Source organism: Typopeltis vanoorti, chromosome 8 (genome assembly GCF_054136105.1).
Source record: "Typopeltis vanoorti isolate ZY-2024b chromosome 8, IOZ_Tvanoo_1.0, whole genome shotgun sequence".
Classification (NCBI taxonomy): Eukaryota; Metazoa; Arthropoda; class Arachnida; order Uropygi; family Thelyphonidae; genus Typopeltis; species Typopeltis vanoorti.
Genome location: NC_143556.1, coordinates 90,456,695 through 90,479,495, shown reverse-complemented (window position 1 = coordinate 90,479,495; position 22,801 = coordinate 90,456,695). Strand labels below are relative to the sequence as shown.

At 34.1% G+C, this 22,801-nt stretch overlaps 1 protein-coding gene across 7 annotated transcripts in view; it reads left to right on the top strand.

The window, feature by feature from the left end:
- LOC150104186 (uncharacterized) overlaps window positions 1-22,801 on the top strand; it is a 712,768-nt gene that overhangs the window by 100,784 nt on the left and 589,183 nt on the right. For all 7 annotated transcript variants that reach the window (XM_090396809.1, XM_090396815.1, XM_090396810.1 and 4 more), the window contains exon 7: window positions 14,774-14,902. In XM_090396809.1, the coding sequence (XP_090252935.1) occupies window positions 14,774-14,902 (129 nt within the window). The remainder of the gene's footprint in view (window positions 1-14,773; window positions 14,903-22,801) is intronic.

Genomic DNA, 22,801 nt, shown 5'->3' with positions numbered 1-22,801 from the left:
CCGGCCTGGTTTGCCGAGTGGTTAGCGTATCCACTCTCCAGCCAAAAGGCTGCATGTTCAAATCCCGCAGTGGGCATGAATGTTTGTGATCATCTGTGAAAATACTAGTGGTGGTGGTCAGTGGTAGATGGCATTGTGTAGATCAGGGATCAGGAACCCGCGGCAAGTAATGTCGAACGATGTTTTCGAGGAAAACATTTAGACTTCAGTAAAAAATATCTTGAGGGTGATAATAGAAAAAAAGCTATTGAAGAATTACAAAAGAAAACAGCATCATCATCATCAAATTCCTGCCATGTACCCTCAAGGGGTGTACAGGATATGATAGTACTACATGAAAAAAATTACATCATTACTAACTTCCTATCTACAATTTTCCTCCAGATCAGTCTGTTACTTGTCAAGACCCCAACATTATCAGATCTTATATTTCTTTCGTCTAAGGCACTCTGTACCGTATCGATCCACCTATATCTTGGTCTTCCTCTGGGTCGTTTTGCTGCCAACCTGGCAGAGAACACTTGTTTTGCTAATCTTTCTTTGCCCATTCTGTTTAAGTGAGCATACCACCTGAGATTAGCTCTGCTAACGCATTCCTGGATGCTGACAATGTCAAGTTCTTTCCTAATATCCTCGTTTTTAATATGATATTGCCATTAATGCCATCTGTTCACACCTATAATCTTTCTCAGGACTCTCATATTTGCAGTCTCTAGTCTTTGGTCAAGTGTTTTACTTCTGACCCAGCTCTCAGATCCATAAATTAAAACTGTTTGAGCACTGTCTTGTATACAGCTAATTTAGTGTTCCGACTAATTTCTCTCTTATTCCACATGCATTTATTCAATTGACTTCTCACCATACCAGCTTTGCTGATTCTGTTGTCTATTTCTATATTTAATTTACCATCTTCAGTAAAAATCGTGCCTAAGTAGCTGAAATGTTTTACTTGTTCCGCAGGTTCTCCTTTCACAACACAGTTGACATTTTCAATGATTCTGCCTATTTTCATTGTCTTTGTCTTTTTATTGCTGACATTCATACCATATCTATTACAACAGCTATTCAATTTAGTCAGAGAATCTTACAGACTTGTAGCGGATTTATTTAGAAGTATAACATCATCCGCATAAAGCAAAGAGCTGACATTAATATCTTCAATTTTGATATCATGTTTAATACCGCTTTCCTTCATAATGTGATCCATATAGATAATGAATAACAGAGGGTATAATGTACATCATTGCCTCACAACAGATTTAACATTAAACCATCTTCCTGTACTTCCTTCAATTCTAACTGCTGACTTACAACTCAAATAAAGTATTGCTTGATATAATGCCCCATTGACACCATATAACTGTAGCGTATTGAATACTTCTCTCTTGGCACCTTGTCATATGCCTTTTCCAAATCGACAAAACTTAAATACAGATCTTTGTTATATTCCCATACTTTGTCGATTATTTGTCATAAAGTGAAGATCTGAACCTGACAGCCTCTATTTGGCCTGAATCCAGCTTGTTCTTCACCAAGCTTTTCTTCCACAATTCTACTCAACCGTTTCTCAAGTATACTTGCATAGATCTTGCCAGGAACACTCAGTAGGGAAATACCTCTGTAATTCTCATATTCAGTTTTATTTCCCATTTTATATATGGGTACTATGAGAGCTCTACTCCAATCATCGGGAATTCATCCCTCTGTCCAGGCTTTCTGAACTGTGCAGTGCAGCCACTGTAAGACTTTTATACCACCATACTTCAGCATTTCTGGTCGAATATCATCTATTCCTGCTGCCTTTCCATATTTCAAGCCTTTGATGGCTTTTTCTACTTCAAGTATGGATTTGTATTCCTGACTGACTGCATGCCTGGTCAGTGTTTTTTACCACTGGGGCTGTCATCACTGCTTGTTTCATTTAGCAGTTTTTCAAAGTAATTACTCCATACTTCAAGAATATCTTTTTCTCCCATTTTCATGTCACCTTTATCATCTCTAACTCCTTTTACAGCACTCTTTCCTCCATTCCTAAGCTTCTTCAACCTCCAGAATATTTTGCCACCTTCTTGATATTTATTTTCTATATTCTTGCCAAAGTCCTCCCATGACTTTTGTTTAGCTAGTTTTACACAGTGTTTAGCATTCTTGCATTTGTCTCTATATTCTCTAAGAGCAAAACATTTAACAGGAACTTTTGATATGCTTTCTTCTTTTCCTTCACTGCCTCTTTAACTTCCTGTGTCCACCAGGGTGTTCTGATTTTTTTTTTTATCCTTGCAGACAACCTCACACATGCCTCTCTGGCAGAATCAATCAATGTTTTCTTCAGAGTTTGCCACTGAATCTCCAAGGTTTGATTCTTGTTCTCAAACTCTTTCATTTTTTCTTCAATTATCTTTGTGTATTTTAGTCTACAGTTCACATCTGAGAGCTGCTCAACTTTTATTTGCTTTAAAACTTATATGTTATTCTTTTCAATATGAAATTCAATTTTATCCTACTCAAGACTAAATAGTGATCACTTCCAATTTCAAATCCCCTGTACACTCTGGTGTCCTGCACAAGGGGGAAAACATCACTATCAACAATAACATAGTCAATGATACTTTTCTTATTCCTAGCCTCTTCTCTTCATGTGAATTTGTGCACATTTTTATGTTGGAACATGGTGTTAGTAATAACAAGTCCATGTCCTGAGCAGAAATCCAACAGATATTTTCCATTATTATTAGCTTTGCACTTTTCTCCAAATTTTCCCAAAATATTTTTGTATGTCTCACAATCATTTCCTACTCTGGTATTTAGATCCCCAACAAGGACCAACTTTTCCTTTTTCATTGTGTCAGTAGCTTTCTCTAGAGCCTCAAAAAAGTCCTCCACTTCTACCTCAGAAGAACCTTGTGTAAGACCATAGGCACAAATAAGTCTCATTGTTCAGTTCCCCATTCTCATATTTGCCCACATTACTCTACTTGAGACTGACTGCCATTCAAGAAGATTAGCCTCGTATTTTGTGTTGAATACTATGGCTACTCCTTCTTTTCCTTGATTGTCATTGCCTGAATATAACATTTTGTATTTATTGCTCAGAAAGATCTCACCAGTTTTTGTCTTTTTTGTTTCAATCACCCCTATTATGTCGATCTGGTACTTATCTAATTCCTCAGCTAGCTCCATTTCTTTGCCATTCAGGCTTCTTACTTTGATAGTACCGATCTTTAACTCTGGTGATGTTGAGTTGGGGTTTGTTTTTGCTACAGCAAAGAAATTTGTCAACTTGGACGAAATCTTCGTCGAATACTACTAAAGCAAGTTTTTTATTATCCCTTTAACCCTCCAACAGGCCAGGACGTATATATACCTCCAACTAAATCTGGATACGATTCAATACACCTGTTGAAAGAACATGGATAACAATTGCAATTTGACTGATTTGTCCTTTAGAAGGTGCGATAATCCTTCGTGCTGTAGAGAGCACTTAACCAGATTGTCTCGCGAAGATGAGTCTCAGTTCTCTATAGCAAAAGCGGGAAATCCTTTTACCGATGGCGAAGTTCTAAAAAATTGCATGTATAATGTATCTGAAATTCTATTTAAGGATATGAAAAATAAGGACGAGATATGTAAAAAAAAAAAAAAAAAAAAAAAAAAAAAAAAAAAAAAAAAAATTTACCCCTTTCTGCTGGAACTGTCAATGAACGGATTTTAACAATTTCTGCAGATGTTTCAAATTTGCAAATTATGGATATTATTAATTCTGCTGATTTTATATCTATTGCAGTTGATGAATCAAATGATATTTCCAATATGGCACAATGCTATGTGATTGTTAAATATATCATATCTTCCGGTATTCGAGAAGAACTTCTTGATCTTCTACCACTTAAAGGACACACTACAGGTCAAGATATTTCAGATCTCTTCTAACAAGTTTATAGAATAAAAATATAAATGTTAATAATATAGTATGCATTGCGACCGATCGTTCGCCTTCTATGATAGTGAAAAATAAGGAGGTTAAATTATTTTCCACTCGTATTCCACATGGAGTTATTTCATTTCATTGCATTTTGCATCAAGAAGCTTTAGTTGCAAATTCTTTGGAATTATTACCACAACTAAAAAGAGTGATGAATGTTGTGCCAATGATTAATTTCATCCAATTTCAGGCATTGAATCGCAGACTTTTTGACACATTTTTAGAGGAACTAGGTAGTCAACATAAAGATTTAGTGACATTTCCATCTGTACAATGGTTATCAAGAGGGAAAAGCATTCAAACTTTTTTTTTCAGTGCTTAAAAGAAGTAATAGTTTTCTTAACCACCAAAAATTCTAACGTAAATCATGTGGAACTTCTCAGTAATCCTGAATGGATACAAAATTTTTGTTTTTTGCTTGGTATGACTGAACATTTTAATAAACTAAATTTGAAGTTGCAAGGGAAGGGAAACACAGCCTTACAATTACTAGAGGAAGTCCTTACCTTTGAATAGAAACTAAGAATGTTTTTCGAAGATGTTACTGAAGAAAAATTTATATATTTTGAAAATCTAAACAATTATAGATTGAATTTAAATCAAGAAAAAGTTGATTGCAAAATATTTGCTGAAATGATTACTGTAATTTTGGATTCATTTACAAGCAGATTTCAGGATTTTAAAAAACATCAGGAGATGATGAAATTTATATTACATCCGCTAAATTGCAAATTAAAATTAATAGATATTGAAGCTTTTCCTGAAATATCAATTGCAGAAGTACAAATGGAACTTCTGTAATTTCAGAATAAAAGCATCTGGGTAGTACAAAAACTTCAGGAAATAGTAGCACAAATTGAAGAAAATGAGGAAACTATGGAAGAAACACACAGGAAATTATATTTAAATGTTGGAATTCTTTCCCAACTAATTATTCAAATGCCAGACAACTTACTTTTGGGGTTTTTACTCTTTTCGGTTCAACAGACAATTGCGAACAATTTTTCCCTTCAATGAATTACATTAAAATTAAGTATAGGAACAAATTGACTGATAAAAGTTTGAAAGCCCAATTATATTAAAGTGCATGACATACAATCCAGATTTAAGTAAATTGGCTGAGAAGATACAAAATCAAAAGTCTCATTAGTGAATTTTAAATTAAAACAATCAAATATTTATTAAAATACATAATATTGTATTTTTGTTCGGACTAATTCTTTTTGCATTACAAATTCTGACTTTTTTGCAATATTATTCTTACTTAAACATTTTTTGTGATTAAAAACTTAATCAAACTTAATGTTGTTTTATTTATTGAACATATAAAAAATTTATATGCAAAAATAAAAGTGGTATTTGATATCTTGAAGTACTGAATTAAAAACAAATTTGTCTAAGTTTGAACTAACTGCAACTTTTAATCACCAGGAAAAATTGAGTTGAAGTTGCAGCTCCCAAAATTTTGTTTCAATTAATTTTTTTGGTGGAATGGCTCTTTGTTTCAAAAAGGTTCCCGACCCTTGGTGTAGATGATAAAAGTAACTGCAGTTAGTGGTGGAGATGGAGAGTTATAGAGTAAATGCCCTCCCTCGATGAGTCTTTGGACTCCCTGGAGGTGTTATGTAATCATAATAAAAATAATAACAACAACAATGAACTGCTATCCTTTTAGGTGCAATTTGTGAAATGTGACAGCACCATTTATTAGATTTGTTTTATCTGCCTTTGTATGCTGGTTTCAGATTCTTCCTGGACAGAATTTATTGGTATGTGGTATTTGGAATTCTGTTTCTGTTTTTTAGTTGTGTAATGGTTCACATTTACCCCTTTATTTTATTTTATTTTGTGTTCTTGCTAACCCAGAAGAAGCCATTATCATATGTGGTGAAACAAGTCAGTATTATCATTTGTACTTTTAGGAATTAATTAACCCATGTCAGTTATTTTACAGATTCAAAGGATATCAAAATTTGTTTATATAAGCTACTGTCCATTAATTAAAATTGAAAATCTACAAGTTTGAGTTTTCATGACCATTCTTCTTCAAAGGAAAAAAAAGCATTTATTTGTTTTTTTAAACAGTACAGTCTTAAAGACAACTAGTATTATTATCATTATACAGACAAATCCATAGAGTCCAAAGACTCATTGTGGGAGACCCAAACTATCCACACAATCTGTCATACCTCTCTTTGAACCCATTAAAAGATAAAGCACTCACAACTGACTCAAGCCACCCATTCCATTCATTCATAACTCTCCAAGCAAAAAATCTAGTCCTCGCATCCCAAGCAACCATACCTTTTACATAACTTCCAAGGATGATGAAAGTTATGTAAAAAGTCATGTTGGAGGTTTAATGGAATATTTACAGCACTGGGAAAGGATTAAAACTAATTTTAATGCTTACAATATTTTGTCTGTCAGTGAGACATCTTCAGGGATTACAAATAACTTTTGTAACAGACAAAGACAACTCAATACTAAATAAAACATGGGTGACTCTAAAGTCCTATCTAGGTGGTGTGCCCTCTATGGGCATTTGTAGGTTCCTAGGATGTAAAGTGGGACCTCTGACAATTAATGTTTCCCTAATTTTGGGAAGTTTTATGCATCCGTATTTATTTAAATTTGGTTGTTTCTTTCTGATTGCCACTGCAGTTTCTAAAAACAGTCTTTCCTGTTTGAATTTACTTTGGTGGAGTATCGTGGTTTCTTCCAGGAGATCCTCTAGGTTGTATCCAATACATGGGCTGCAAGGCCGTATTGACCATAGTTGTGATGCAGATGGATGATTTGTGTTCTAAACAGATGGTCGCTGATCTACCTGTCTGTCCAAAGTAAGCCAGCTTGCAGGAACAGGGTACTTTCTATATACTCCAGGCACTAAGAGAGGAGGGAGCTGATCTTTGGTAGAATGTATGAGGGCAGCAAGTTTATGGTGGGGCTTAAAAGCTGTGTAAAGGTTATACTTTTTTAAGAACCTGGCTATTTTTTCTGATGTGTGCCACGGATGTTGGGGATGGTGATGGCATTTCTGAAATCCTTTTGAAGAGATGCCAGGGAATGGGGGAGGAACTGATTATTTTTAATTCTGTATTCGCTGTAGCCATTGGAAAGGAACGTTTTGTGTATGGTTGAGTTCGGTTGAAAGAGGTTCCACTGGAACAAAGATTATAGGCTTTATTGGTTAGAGTTTTAATAATGTCATATTGTTGAGAGGAGTGGGTGGTGATGGGAAAATTTGTGAATGTATCTGCCTATGTGACTAGGTTTTCTATATACAATGAAAGAAAGGTAACAATTAGGAAGTGTTACTGGAAGGGTAAACTATTTTTATTTCCTTTCCTTCATGGTTACACAGTGATCAGAATTCATTGTAAAAATTATGGAAACTACTATTGTGCTAGACAAAAAACTTCATTTTAATATAAACCATAATGCAAATTTAAAGAAACCTGTGAAATTTTGATTAACCATCCTAATCTTAACAATAATGGTGGCATAAAATTTCCAAAAATTTTGATGGCACACATTCAGCCCACTTAGTTCAAGTTTTCCAGTAAACCCTGACTTTAGGACTCTATGCAATTATTTCAGCTTTTATTGGCCACCATCCATACTGTTTGGTTTCATTTATATCTGTACTTATATGAGTAACTTTGTGTGAACATGTTATTCTCTAGCTTAATTTATTTTTGTAACTAAATAGATAATAGAACCTGTGTAGCTTTAGTAGAAGTGGCATTTACACTCTACGGTGCATGGGCGCACATGGGTTCAAATCTGGTCGCCAAATAGAGGAACATTTTCTAAGCCTTTTCTTCACCTAGTTGATCTCTGGCATGGGCAAGCAGATTTTTTCTCCCATAAACATCAAGAAAATCGGCTGTGGAACCCACACTGTTTTTTTTTTTCAGACATTAAAAATATTATGTTAGGGTTAGGAACCACGAGATGGTGACACTTGCTAGTCACCTTCCTCACTATGTACCGATTAATTAGTAATAGCCTTGGGCCAGCTATCTCTGATTGGCTACCAATGGAGGTCGAACTGCCCACTCAGTCTTCAAAAGTTAGATAAGGCTAAAACGGCCTCACCTATTCTCTATATGGGAACAAAAACATTAGCTGTTTTTTTTTTTTTAATAGATTTTAATAATAGATTTTAATATAATAATAGGAATGAAATTCAAGCCACACCTCCACATGGTGTCCCTTAGGAAATGCTAGTAGGCCACTCCTCCACCAGTAGGCGAACGTGGCTGGTGAAGCGTATTAGGGCCAATCACCCGATATGTGGATCCACAAAGCACACTTCAATCCCCCCCTATGATGGCTGGAGGTCAAAGCCCACAGGGAAGCCTGATGCAGAGGCAGAAGACATGGATGCAATCTGCGTACAGAAGCACCGATGGAAAACCCACCTGGCCACCTTCTTCACTATGTAGTATTGAAGAAGGTGGCCAGTATACCTATCATGACTTCACCACAATGAAATCAGGTCCCCTACTCATAAATGGACCTTTGTGTACTCATCTGCAGATCAATCTGGAAATGGCAGAGTTAGAATCCTGGTAAACAACAGTCAACAAAAATATTCTATCAATAGAAAGTGTTTCAAAATGAATAATAGCTATTACATAACTGGTAATTAACTTAAGGAATTTACAATGCATAAAACGGATATTAATTAAAGGAAACTTTAATGAATACCTTCAATATTTCGGCAATGTCACATTGCCATCTTCAAGAACATACAAATATGGTATGTGCACGTAGGCACTAACAAAAGCAAATGAGGAAGAAGGCAAGAAACTAATATTGTTCCTAAGGTCCTAATGGTGCCCACTAGCAGGCTAATTGGCTTGTCTTGGCCGTTGGGCTGAAGTTCTCATGATGCAAGTCTCCCAAATTTGGGGCAGTCTCATGCACACCCAAATTTGTTGAGGTTTGGAACATTTTTTAGAGATGCTGATGATTCCATGAATAATCTTTCATACTTGAACTTGCTGTGGTGTATTATTTTAGTTTTCTTCCAATGAATTCTATGGCCGAAATATTGAAGGTATTCATTAAAGTTTCCTTTAATTAATATTCATTTTAAGCGTTGTAAATTCCTTAAGTTAATTATGAGTTATGTATGACCAACGTATAAGCCTTGCTACAAGAATAGCTATTACAATAAACGCAAACCCCAAAATAACTATTACATGTGCATATGCATCTACTGAAGCAGCAGAGGATAAAGATAAAGAAACCTTCTATCGAAATCTAGCCGATTATATCACCAAAATACTTGCATGTAATGTGCACATAGTTGGAGGGTATTTCAATGCACAAATCAGAAAAGATGGAACTGGAAACACAAAAACATAGGACAATATACCTACCATGACTCAACCAATGAAAATGGCCATCTTCTTATGGACTGTAGAAAGTTTTTTACTTTGGGTATATACTATGTTAAAGATACCAAGCAATTTCATAATCTAGGTTTTAATCCTTTTTCCCAAGTAAGTCAAGTTTGTGCCTGAACATAGTTCAAGTCTGAGTCAACTCGTGGTAAAGGTGGAGTAAGCTCTGACCACTTTCTTTAGTATTTTCCCCTAATGCAAAGCACATCCCCTTGCGGTGATGTATGATGCTATGCATTAAAGCCAAGGGCCATTACCCAAACTGGTTTCGACCTTTATTGAGGTCTTCTCGGTGGGAGCCAGACCCAAAAAAATGCCAATATTGAAGTAATACAGAGCTTATAAATTTTACCTAAATAAGTTGTCACAAGGTGCTTTGACCTTATTAAATAAAAATCTCAGGTTGAGAGTAAGATGTAGAAAGTTTTTTAACTTGGGTATACTATGTTAAAGATACCAAGCAATTTTATCCCAAGTAAGCAAACAGACAAGTAAGTTGAGTTTGCATCTGAACATCCTTAGTATTAGGGGAAAATACTAAGGAAAGTGATCGGAGCTTACTCCACCTTTACCATGAGTTGCCTTAGACTTGAACTATGTTCACGCACAAGCTTCACTTGTCTGTTTGCTTACTTGGGAAAAAGGATTAAAACATAGCTTATGAATTTCTTGGTATCTTTAACATAGTATATACCCAAGATCAAAGCACCTTGTGGCAACTTGTTTAGGTAAAATTTATAAGCTCTGCATTACTTCAACGTTGGCATTTTTTGGGTCTGGCTCCCACTGACGAGACCTCAATAGAGGTCGAAACCGGTCTGGGTAGTGGCCCTTGCCTTTAATGCATAGCATCATACATCTCCACAAGGGGATGTGCTTTTGCATTAGGGGAAAATACTAAGGAAAGTGATTGGAGCTTACTCCACCTTTACGAGTTGCCTCAGACCCGAACTATGTTCAGGCGCAAACTTGACCTACTTGTCTATTTGCTTACTTGGGAAAAAGAATTCTTGTAGAATTTTGCAACTCTCAGAACCTGATATCTCTTCAGTCAATATTCCCAAACAAATTAGAAAGAAAACGGGCCTGGCAACACCCCAATGGAACTAAGATATCAGAATCTGATATCTCTTCAATCGATATTACCAAACAAATTAGAAAGAAAATGGACCTCGCAACACCTCAATGGAACTAAGACTCAAAATGATTATATCTTAATAAATGGCAAATGGATAAGGTCATCCCAAAACTGTATAGCATACAACAGTGTAGAATTAAACTCTGACCAAACAACTGAGAGGTCTTCTCTCAGTTATATAGCTTTGACCCTTAAGCACCCCAATTCTTGAGATAGGTTCTGAAATCCCGAAAGTGTATGGAATTGGAACTCAACGTATTGAATCTTTGTTGTTTAGTGGTGGATTATAAGAATTTAGATGTTGTGTACTCTTTTCAGAAAAGCCATTGGTTTCATGTGTTGTTAGATAGTAGAAAGTTCTTTCTGTAGAAAATTAGAAGTAGAACAATTAGTTTTGGCTCTTCTGATTAGACATTTTTGATTCCTGTTTTTTGACAAGGATGATGGGCTGATTCTTTAAGAATATACCGAACCTGTGAACGTTGGTTTCCTGTAAACTGTAGTTGTAAGAGTATTTGAAAGTGACCGGATGAGGAGAATGTCTAAAAATGATAACTGGTTGTTTTTTTCCATTTCCATAGTAAACTTTATACGATAATGTAAGGAATTGATACTGTTTAAAAAAGAAGGTAAGGAGTATTTGTTGTGAGGCCATATAGTAAAGATGTCATCTATATATATGAAATCTTTACAGTCCTTGAGAAAAAACAATCACTTCATTATCACCAAAGCTGATAACGGGAAAACAACAGTAGTTATGGACTCTGCAAATTACAGAAGAAAACTTTCTCTTTTACTTCGAGATCACTCCACATATCAAGAAATTGATTATGATCCAACCAACAGACAATTAAAGAAATTAAATTCTCTCCTAGATGAAGTCATCAGTTTAGATAGAGACACAATTGAAAGACTTAAAACTCATTTTGCAAGACCTCCTAGATTTTATGGTCTTCCAAAAATATATAAGATTCACTTTCCTCTTCATCCAATAGTAGATTGTATTGATTCTTCTATTTACCATATAGCCAAATATCTAGCTAAATTATTGAAATCTCACATAGGCAACTCTAGTTCCTTTCTTAAAAACTCTTAAGATTTCTTTGAAAAATTGAAACATATCTCATTGCAACCTACAGATCTTATGGTAAGCTTTGATATAGAATCTTTATATACAAATGTACCTCTCAAGGAGACTTTAAAATTACTGGCTGACATCTTTCCCGAAGACATTATAAAACTATTAGATTTCTTAATACACTCTGGATATTTCTTATGTCAAAACAAATTTTACAGCCAAGTAGAAGGAACGGCCATGGGAAGTCCTCTCTCTCCTGCTTTAGCCAACTTTTATTTAGAACATCTAGAGAAAATCCTCTTCTCATCTATTTTCCCACAACCATCCTTTTGGGTAAGGTATACAGATAACATCTTTACTATATGGCCTCACAACAAAGACTCCTTACCTTCTTTTTTAAACAATATCAATTCCTTACATCATCGTATAAAGTTTACTATGGAAATGAAAAAAAACAACCAGTTATCATTTTTAGATGTTCTCCTCGTCCGGTCACCTTCAAATACTCTTACAACTACGGTTTACATGGAAACCAACATTCACAGGTTTGGTATATTCTTAAAGAATCAGCCCATCATCCTTGTCAAAACACAGGAATCAAAAATTTCTAATCAGAAAAGCCAAAACTAATTGTTCTACTTCTAATTTTCTACAGAAAGAACACTCTACTATCCAACAACACATGAAACGCAATGGCTTTTCCGAAAAGAGTACATAACATCTTCTCGATTCTTATAATCCACCACTAAACAACAAAGATTCAATACGTTGAGTTCCAATTTCATTCACTTTCGGGATTTCAGAACCTATCTCAAGAATTCTGAAGAAATATGAGTTAACAGCTACGTATTCACCTATTAACAAATTATCTTCCCATTTTCCTTCTCCTAAAGACAAACTCAACTATGTCTCTTCCTGGAGTTTATCAAATTTCCTGCAACTGTGATCTCTCCTATTTTGGACAAACCAGATGCTCTCTTGAAAAAAGAATCCAAGAACATCAATCCTCCATTCATCACAACAAACCTGAAAAATCTGAATTGGCTCAGCATGGGATTGAAACTAACCGCAACATCCTTTGGTCAGAAACTCTCCTCTTACATAGATCCCGCTATAAATTTGAACGTTTATTCAAAGAAAGCATAGAGGCATTACTCCATTGTCCTAACCTGAATTGGAATGACTGTATCAAAAATCTGGGAAAGTCTAATCAGGATAACTCATTAATTCATATTATTTTTATGTTATTTGATATTATTAATTAATATCTTTATTTCAATCATGTCTCTGCTTAATAATATTCCCTTTAATACTTAGTGATATAACATCACGTGGCTTGTTCTATTTTTAAATGATCTATTGTTAGTATTCCACCTTGTATTTTTTAAAACTTTTCTTGTAGTGCCACTGAAGATGGTCTGCAATTTTCAGACCGAAATATTTGGCTAATTAAATATCTTTCTTGTGTTTACGTGCTTATATAATTCAATCTTTATGTCACAAGTATCCTTAAAATATTAGTATCTTATAATAGCCAGATTAGAAGCATTATCTCCATCTAGGTATACAATTTAATATTGCTTCCTCTACATGCCCCTTAACTATCTCCCATGCAATACTAACATCCTTCCCTCGTGGGTATTTTATGCCATGGAACAGTTTGGAACTTTCTCCCAAGTTTGTCATAATCACCTGCATTGTAGTTCCACATATATGCCTTCCTTGTGTTTTATAATCTCCCAAGTTAAAACTGCTTGGTCACTTTTCAGAAGCATTGTGGCCACCTTGGTTATTGAAAGCTCTTCTGATCCTGTGACCAGGTCCAGTACTTGTGCATCCTTAGTTCCCTCCATCACATGCTGCCTCAAGTAATTATCTCTCAGTAAGTGTTAGTATGTTGATGCAATACATGGCATCAACATAACTGACATTATACTGAAGCTGAACATGACCTTTTAAAACATTTCAGTGAGTGATGACGTTATGTCACTTAACAGTATTTTTCATGATAAAGAAGTACAGGTATCCCTTGCTTAATGCGGATTTGATTATTGCGCCACAATTAATTGCGGCAGTCCCTTGATATATGCGTCAAGAGTTTTGATTAACGTGCCTTTAAATTTACCATGCAAAATCATGCTCATGCCATGAGGCTGCTAGCCTTGTGGTAATCCAAATTCTCTTAATGATCTGTGTGAGAATGTGAAAGTTTTATTTTTCCCACCAAATACAACATCATTGTTACAACCTATTGACATGGGAGTCATTGCAACTTTCAAAGCCTATTTTCTTAAAAAGACATTCTCAAAGTTAGTAGAAACAACGATGGGCTCCACGAATTTTGGAAAAAATTTAGCATTAAACACGTAATTGAGAACATTCATGACTCGTGGGAGCAAGTGTCTTCTAGTTGCATGAAAGATGTTTGGAAAAACCTTCTGCCAGAATGCACTAATGACTTAGGTTGTTTTCAAAATCCTGTGAACAACGTGGTCAAAGAAATCATTGCAATTGGTGAAAGCCTCGTTGTTGATGCATCTTCTGCATCAAAAACGAGAATCATTGGATTCAAATTCAAAAGATTTCAGTGACAACGATCTTCTGGAAATTGAACAACGCACATATGAAGACAACAAATAAATGGAATGTGTAGATGAGGTTCCAAAGGAAATAACAGTCAAAGAACTGGATGGAATATTTCTCAGTTTAGAATCGCTTAAGCAGCAAGTAATGGATATGGATCCAGATGTTAATCGAAGAATGCTTGTTTGCCGAGGTCTGGAGAGTCATTTTGCTTGTTATTGTAGAATTTATGCCGATAAGAAAAATACTAAAACTATTCAAATGACTCTTTATAACTTCTTTTGATTAAAAAAAATTGCAGTAACTAATGTAAGCACAAGTATTTATTAAACATTTACTTTGCATTCATTTTTTATCTTTATTAAAAGAGTACCATATTAAACGAAACTATTAGTACAGTAATCGATCAGGGACGAATTGTACTTTTTACCATTGATTATTAGATTTTTAACGCGATTTTGATATGCGCAGTAACATCGAGCGATTAATTAATCGAGGGATACCTGTATGTTGAATTCAGTTTATTGTAGTATCTTTATGATTTTCTATATATGAATATATTATTTTCATAGATAGGAATTAGAGATAAAGAGATTGAACGTTTAACTATAGTTCTTGAAGGCGGTCGTCCTCTTGAAACAGTAATTAAAGAATCACAAGATAGAGAAAAGGACAGGACGATTGCACACTTAAATATTCAGGTTTGTAAAATGTAAAGCATAATTGTAATTTTGTTATTGACAGCTAAAAGTTACAGTAATCTACTATTTATCCAACCCCTAAATTATCAGAATGGTAAGTTTGGATAACTGAAGGGTCAGATAATTGAAGTACTGTTACATGATACTCTACAGAGTTGTTTAATGTGCAAGGGATGGTTGATTAAGGTGATTTGTTTTTGAAGGTCAGATATACAGTAGATTATTGTATTTAATTTGTGAGAACTATATCTTAAAAACAGTATTTTGGAATTAGCTACTTTAATATGTTAATAGGCTATGCTCATTACAGCACTGTGCTAAAAGGAAATTAATTGCTTTTTGTTTTTTTTTTAACTTAGTAAACAATCTATTTTTGGTCTTGGTTTGAATGGTTTAAATTTGTATAAGGATTCAAAATCATTGCAAAAATTTGGTCAAACTGTCTCACATTTTATTTCAGTCAGATAATTGTAATAATTGTATGGGTGTAAAGGGACAAAACATGTCAAAAGTGTGTTTTTTTTTTTGTTTTTTTCTTAAATAATGAAACCTGTGGTGCGATCATAATTAAAAGAAACCCACGTTAACCACAGTGACGATTATTTAATTGTAAATATTTCATCCTAAGTTCCTTAGGACATCATCACTACAGTAGTTTAAAACAATAATAGGAATAACGTACAGTTAGGTCACATGATTACAATAGAATCTCATTAAACGTGCGTAACGTGTTACAGAAATTAAAAAAAAAAAATACAATTTTGTATGACAATTTCCCATACTTTAGGAATAGTAAGAACGTCATTGTGGTTTAAGTTTGGTCTGTATAGTAGGGCTTCAGAACTTTCTTTGTATTAATGTTCATGTTTATATAAAGATCTATGTAAAAGTTTAGACTTTTACCAATGGATCCTATGGTTTGGATTTTTAATTCCGTGGTGAGAGAAGCCAGATTTCTGCGATTTAAAAAAACGAATGTGGTTTTGATGTTCTGAGATGTGTTTCTGAACAGACCTACCTGTCTGTCCAAAGTAAGACAATTTGCATGAGCATGGAATCTCATAAATGCCAGACAACATCAAAGGTGAGAGTTTGTCCTTAGAAGAAGGTAACAAGTTGTAAATTTGGTTGATAGGTTTGTAAGTAGTGGCAAAATTGTATTTCTTCATAATTTTAGAAAGATGTTCGGAGATGCATTTGACGTAAGGTATGGGAATCCTATGGACTTCTTCCTGTCTAGTTTGATGTGTGACTGATGAAGTGACTGATGTTTTTTGAGTTGTTTTAGGATTATATCCATTTAAGATGGCTGTATTTTTGATTACTTCTAATTCCTGGTTTAAAGATACTTCAGAGGAGCAGAATTTGTGTGCTCTGGAAACTAGTGACTTAAGAATTCCAGATTTCTCAGATGGATGATGAGCGGAAGAATTGTGAATGTAGCGACCTGAGAATGTAAGCTTGCAAAAGACAGACGTGGCAATGGAACCGTCTTCTTTTCTTTGGATGTGTAAATCCAAAAAGGAGATACCTTGTGGAGATTCTTTTTCTAACGTAAAATTGATGTGTTGATGAAGAAGGTTAATTTTATCTAGAAACAGTTGTAATTCATGTTCGGGATGATTCCAGACTGCAAATACGTCATCGACATATCTTAACCAAATTTTTGGTTTGGGTTCAAAAGTGAATATATTTTTTTTCCTCAAGGTGTTCTAGAAACAAGTTTGCTAGGTTTGGTGATAAAGGAGATCCCATTGCTGTTCCTTCTTCTTGCTTATAAATTTGACCTTTCCAGGTGAAGTAACCTGATGCAATAACAAACTTGAACAATTCAACTATATCAGAAGGAAATTTTTGAGTTAGTAATTCCATTGTTTCTTTATGGGGAATGTTTGTGAAGAGGGAGACAATGTCGAAGCTAATTAACAAGTCAGTTTTTGATAGTTGAATGTCTTTAATTTTTGTGTGAAACTCAGTAGAATTTTTGATTGAAGAGACTGAGTGGCCTATGTGAGGACAGAGAAGGTTAGATAAGAATCTTGATAACTTGTAAGTTGGACTGCTGATACAGTCTACAACGGGTCTAAGTGGAACATTAGTTTTGTGTAGCTTAGGTAAGCCATAAATTCTAGGAGGTCTTGCATGGTATGTCTTAAGTTTTTTGATTGTTTCTTCATCTAAGGAAGAAGTTTCATTAAGTAGCTTATTTAATTTTCTGAGTTGACGTTTTGTAGGTCATAATCCAATTTTGCGCAATATTACGATCTCGAAGAAGTAAATTCATTTTTCAGTCATATGAGTTTGTATCAAGAACCACAGTGGTATTTCCTTTATCAGCTCTGGTAATGATTATGTTTTTATTATGTTTTAAGGAAATAATAGCTTTCAATTCTGATGGTGGGATATTTAATTCTGAAGGTTTGGCATTGTAGATCACTTTAGCTACTTCAAATCGAAGTCTGTTGACTTCAATACTGGTGAGATGGTTGACGTTTCTTTCTATATTATGTATGTATATGTACCTTAATCTATTAAATCGATGAAAAAAGATCAGTAACAAATTACCAACTGGGGGGGGGGGGAATTTATCTAACCGTCCACTAACAAAAGATGAATTAAATGTTTTAACAAGAGGTCATAAATTTGCGATTCCACCAAAATCTTTCCCATATTTAGACTTCATACATAATATAGAAAGAAACGTCAACCATCTCTCCAGTATCGAATCCAACAGACTTCGATTTGAAGTATTAAAGTGATCTACAATGCCAAACCTTCAGAATTAAATATCCCACCATCAGAATTGAAAGCTATTATTTCCTTAAAATATAATAAAAACATAATCATTACCAGAGCTGATAAAGGAAATACCACTGTGGTTCTTGATACAAACTCATATGACCGAAAAATGAATTTACTTCTTCGAGATCGTAATACTTATGCAAAATTGGATTATGATCCTACAAAATGTCAACTCAGAAAATTAAATAAGCTACTTAATGAAACTTCCTCCTTAGATGAAGAAACAATCAAAAAACTTAAGACATACCATGCAAGACCTCCTGGAATTTATGGCTTACCTAAGCTACACAAAACTAATGTTCCACTTAGACCCGTTGTAGACTGTATCAGCAGTCCAACTTACAAGTTATCAAGATTCTTATCTAACCTTCTCTGCCCTAACATAGGCCACTCAGTCTCTTCAATCAAAAATTCTACTGAGTTTCACACAAAAATTAAAGACATTCAACTATCAAAAACTGACTTGTTAATCAGCTTTGATATTATCTTCCTCTTCACAAACATTCCCCATAAAGAAACAATAGAATTACTAACTCAAAAATTTCCTTCTGATATAGTTGAATTGTTCAAGTTTGTTATTGCATCAGGTTACTTCACCTGGAAAGGTCAAATTTGCAAGCAAGAAGAGGGAATAGCAATGGGATCTCCTTTATCACCAAACCTAGCAAACTTGTTTCTAGAACACCTTGAGGAAAAAAAATATATTCACTTTTGAACCCAAACCAAAAATTTGGTTAAGATATGTCGATGACGTATTTGCAGTCTCTGAGATCATCCCAAACTTGAATTACAACTGTTTCTAGATAAAATTAACCTTCTTCATCAACGCATTAACTTTACATTAGAAAAAGAATCTCCACAAGGTATCTCCTTTTTGGATTTACACATCCAAAGAAAAGAAGACGTTCCATTGCCACGTCTGTCTTTTGCAAGCCAACATTCTCAGGTCGCTACATTCACAATTCTTCTGCTCATCATCCATCTGAGAAATCTGGAATAATTAACTTACTAGTTTCTAGAGCACACAAATTCTGCTCCTCTGAAGAATCTTTAAACCAGGAATTAGAAGTAATCAAAAATACAGCCATCTTAAATGGATGTAATCCTAAAACAACTCAAAAAACATCAGTCACTTTTCCACACATCAAACTAGACAGGAAGAAGTCCATAGGATTCCCATACCTTACGTCAAAGGCATCTCTGAAAGTCTTTCTAAAATTATGAAGAAATACAATTTTGCCACTACTTACAAACCTATCAACCAAATTTACAACTTGTTACCTTCTTCTAAGGACAAACTCTCACCTTTGATGTTGTCTGGCATTTATGAGATTCCATGCTCATGCAAATTGTCTTACTTTGGACAGACAGGTAGGTCTGTTCAGAAACACATCTCGGAACATCAAGACCACATTCGTTTTTTTAAACCGCAGAAATCTGGCTTCTCTCAACACGGAATTAAAAATCCAAACCATAGGGATCCATTGGTAAAAGTCTAAACTTTTACATAGATCTTTATATAAACATGAACGTTTATACAAAGAAAGTTCTGAAGTCCTACTACACAGACCAAACTTAAACCCAACGACATTCTTACTATTCCTAAAGTATGTGTAATTGTCCTACAAAAGGTATCAGGAATAATAATAATATAATAATAATAATAATAAAATTGTGTTAAATAATTTTTTTATTTTTTATTTTTTTAATTTCTGTAACACGTTACCTACATTTAATGAGATTCTATTGTAATCATGTGCCCTAACTGTATGTTATTCCTATTATTGTTTTAAACTACTGTACTGATGATGTCCTAATAAACTTAGGATGAAATATTTACAATTAAATAATTTTCACTGCGGTTAATGCGTGTGTTTCTTTTAAAAAGTGTATGTTGTATTAATTCCACTATGGCTGATTGCTATTTAATCAAGTTTTGGATGATTAGAATTGTTAAGGTAATAAAAGTTCAAATGAAATCAACAATGATTTCATTTGGACTTATCGGAAAACATTTTAAACTGGTAATATTAATTTTGCAGTGTTTAAAATGCATGCAAAAGCAGTACATGCTTTTGTACTGAGTGAAATTTAAAGAATTTTGGTTATTAAATCTACTAAAACTTGTTGCATTGTTTGAACTTTGGTTTCAGTAGGACTATCTGTTGTGGCAAAATTTTATGTGTATAGTACATAACAAAATCTTTTATAAAACAGTACCAGTAACTAGCTTTTTGAGCACTACAAATTGCCAGAATTTATCATGATATTTCTTACAGAAACAGTGGAGATATTGACAAACAGAAATTTAATCCTGAGGTGTATCGAAACGTTGTTGTGTATGGTGCGTGAATCCCACCTGTGAAAGATTGTTAATATAAGCTAATAGTCTTTGAGATTAATGCACACTGTCTGCATGATTTTGTACAATTCACAGAATTGAGTGACATAAATGCAGAAGTTGGATCCACAGGAAGAGAAGTGTCCCTGGTACTTCATAACTTTGTGTGATATGAATGATAGAAGTGTAAAAAAAGAAAGCTAATTATGAGTTTTGTGAGCAAAATGATCTGATAATAGTCTCCAGGATTTCTGCACTATGTAAAAAAACAAATAAAAAATACAAAAGTATATAAGATTGATAAAAATAGAAAAAAATCTTTTGCCCACCCATTGTACAAAATGTACCATGGGTGGGCAAAGGTTTGCAAATAACCTTTCATGGGTTTGAGCAAACATAAACCTGTATACCTGGGAAAGCCCATTTGGTAAAATCAGAAACTGGATCAATTATATAATGATAGGGAAAAGATTTTGAAATAGAATTATGCACATCTAGGAGAAGATAGACTCTAACAACATTCCAGTTGTTTGGAAAGTAAGACTAAAAAAGCACTAAAAGTAGAAATTAAAAAACTTAATAGGGATTTCAGTTATCTAAAACAGCCGTGGCCAACTTCATTCTATACGAGGGCCAATATATGATATATATTGGCCCTCGTATAGAATGGTAGTGGCACGGGCCACACACTTTTAGACAGAACTTAAATAAAAATAAACTCTGCATTTTTTCAAGGCAATGGTTATATGTATTGAATTACTATATGTGTTAAATCATTTTACTACTAATGGGAGAACAATATAAAATACTTGATTGATTTAAATATAAGTTGTTAAATTAAATTTAATTATATATTTCTGTAACCAGATCAGAGCAAGTGACTTTCAATGATGCCTTACTCTGGAGCGCATGGAAATCTACCACTACTACAACTCGCACAGAGAAACAGTAGATTTTATAAATTGAGTAATCTTTTAAAGCTATTTTGATTCCGTGTTGAGAATATAAATTTTTTCCATCATCAGAAATAATGAATATGACTAGTATATCAATCAGAAAATCTGCGGTCGAAACCAATAGCTAAATTAATAATACATACAGTTTAATATAGTTTTTATCCTCCTGCGGGCTGCACAAAATCACATTATGGGCCGCATGCGACCCGCGAGCCTGTTGTTGGCCACCTATGATCGAAAAAACGATAATTAAGTCATTAAAAAGTGTTCTGATTTTGAAGCTGGTGGGATCATATTCTATAGGGAGTAGGTAGCATATCATTATTTTGTGATCCCTGAAGATGGTAATATAACATTACTGAAATATAGGAAGTATTAATTAAAGTTTTTAATTAATATTCTAGTGTATGTTGTCTTTCCTTAAAATCTGACAGTTATGTGGATTGCATAGCGACTCCTGCAGCAGTCAAACTTGCAGCAAAAGCTGTCATTGCTTTCATCAGATCCTCATATTTATAGATACTGCATAGACCAAAAAAGGCAGTAACGAAACAAAATGGACACTGAGCACAGGTAGGAAACAAGGATGCATGCTTGGAATCTTCCACAACCTTGGATCACCAATAATCCTTACGTACAGTAATGAAACTATGTACAGGTATCCTTCGATTAATGTGGTTAATTAATCCCTCTATGTTACTGCATATATCAAAATTGCGTTAATCAAGTCTAATAATCAATAGTGAAAATTACAATTCATCCATGATCGATTGCTGTATTAATAATTCGTTTTACATGGTACTCTTTTAGGAAGATAAAAAACGAATGCAAAGTAAATTTTTAATAAATACTTGTGCCTACATTATTTACTGCAATTTTTTTATCAAAAGAAGTTATCAAGAATCATTTGAACAGTTTTAGTTTTTTTCTCATCAGCATAAATTCTATGATAAAAAGGAAAATGACTCTCCAGACCTCGGCACACAAACAATAAAACATAAAGAAAAAACACTGCAAATATAATATATGATGGCAGATTAAGTGGATATTGAATCCAACATTATTTCATAGCTGAATATAGAAACTACAAGAGTTTCATGCCAAATATATAGAAACTAAAAGTTTCGGCAGATGCAAGCATAAGCAACCTTATGGGCAACTCGTAGTAAAGGTGGAGTAAGCTTCAGATCACTTTCCTTAGTATTTTCCATAATGTAAAGCACATCTCCTAGACTCATACGTGTCCTCTAGGACCTAGAGGACATGTATGATAAGTCTTTGTTCTCTATTTCAGTAATACATGATGGTTTATTTATTTTCAGTTACAATCTAGCAATTACTGAACAAAAAAAAAAAAAAAAAAAAAAAAAACATACTATAATGACATTGGAGGTCGCGGTATCTCTCAGATACAATTTATTGTCAAATATCACAAACCTTTACATAACATGTGTTAAACCAAAAAACAGCAAAAAACTCGTAACATATGAATGCATAGCTATTCATAACCTCCAAGCTATACACTGAATTGTGTAAGAATATTTATATTAAATATCTTGCATATATCTGTCAGATCAGCTACGAGCTCCGCAGGGTTAAAGGCACGTTAATCAAAACTCTTACCGCGTATATCAAGGGATTGCCGCAATTAATTATACACATAACAAAATTGTGTATAACAAGAGTTACTTGTGATTCTTCTAAATGTTATTGCTGATTTACAACTTAAATATAAACTCTGTTTATACTTAAGTTGTAAGTCAGCAGTAGCTCTGAAATGTTCCATTTATCATATAAGTG